Genomic DNA, 1,318 nt, shown 5'->3' on the forward strand with positions numbered 1-1,318 from the left:
ACAATGGCTGCCCCATGGAGCTGCTGCACCTCCCACTTTCAGTCAAGAAACTTAGCTGTAGATAAACATCAAGTGCACTCTTATAAACTTTAGGTTTGGCATTAGAACATTGCTCATCATCCTCTTGCTCCCTCACTCTTCCAAGTATTGCCCTTGTCTCATCAATCATTGCTTTCTCTTTGTAGTTTAGACCCATTGGGACTTCTCCAGCAAGGCAGTACATCATTTTTAATTAAACAAAAATTACTTGGGCAGATGATGTAACTGTTCATTAATTTGTGGGAGAATTAATCTTACCACAGCAGCTCTTTTCTGAGCATATAATGCAAGACTGCCATAGGCCAGATGTGCTTCAGCCTCCCCGGGGAGCCTGTGAGGATGCAAGATCACACATTTCCCCTCGCCTTTAGCAGGTGTGGTAGCACAGCTCCAAAATGCTCTACGGTGCACCTCAGTTGCAAATTTAGCAAGCCATGAAGAACTGGGCCCTTCTTTTCCTCCCACAGTAGCAAAGTTAGTGCTGTAACTTTGCATACTTAAGATACAGGAAGGATGAAAAATATATATATAGTCCACAGGCTATCACTAGTCTTTAACCACTTCACTGGTGGTCAGCACAAGTGACCTGCTTTGGAGCTATGACATGAAAGCAAATGCACGCACCTTGTTAGTCAGAGCTGGACCATCAACACATCTCTGCATGGAAGGTGGCACCTGGTAAATATCTTGCCCCACTAGACCATGACCAGTGGGTATTTGGTAAATTCCCTGATTCAGATGGGAAGGTGGCACTTGGTAGACAGGGTCCCGTGCTGAGGCATGTGAGCTTGGCACTTGGTAGATCTTTTGCTGGTTGAAGGATTGATGCATCAATCCTGAACTGGACATATCCTGGCCAGAACAACTGTCCTGTACCACTGGACCTATCAGGAGTTTCACACGGTTGCCTGGAACAATGCCTTGCCGGCCGTGTAAGGAGCAGAGCCACCATCCTTCAAGACCTTCGGTGTTCTGTTCTATCACTGTCAAAATGTCACCTTTGCGGAAGGCCAACTCTTCTGCGCATTCAGGGACGTTATCATACAGGGCTCTTGCCATAAGATTCTGTGGAGAAAGGAGGGCAAGAAAAATGAACAAACAAGCTAGACTTCTTCTAAAACTTCAAGCACATTCTAGGTGGAGAGAAATAAGAACTGAATTTGAAAAAGTGTACAGGAAATCAAAATAACATGGGAAATAATGAAGCAGAGGATTCCTCTATCCCAAGCTGGAGAAATTGGAGGCTTATGCATTAGCAACACTGAACCTTTTCCAGTAA

The 1,318-nt window shown here is 44.8% G+C and overlaps 1 protein-coding gene across 1 annotated transcript in view; it reads right to left on the reverse strand.

The window, feature by feature from the left end:
- NEDD9 (neural precursor cell expressed, developmentally down-regulated 9) overlaps positions 1–1,098 on the reverse strand; it is a 19,928-nt gene extending 18,830 nt beyond the window's left edge. Inside the window, exon 1 of the mRNA XM_010285021.1 lies at positions 664–1,098. Within this exon, the coding sequence (XP_010283323.1) occupies positions 664–1,098 (435 nt within the window). The remainder of the gene's footprint in view (positions 1–663) is intronic.
- Between the last annotated feature and the right edge of the window lie 220 nt (positions 1,099–1,318).

The sequence above is a fragment of the Phaethon lepturus genome, unplaced genomic scaffold (assembly GCF_000687285.1).
Source record: "Phaethon lepturus isolate BGI_N335 unplaced genomic scaffold, ASM68728v1 scaffold23904, whole genome shotgun sequence".
Classification (NCBI taxonomy): Eukaryota; Metazoa; Chordata; class Aves; order Phaethontiformes; family Phaethontidae; genus Phaethon; species Phaethon lepturus.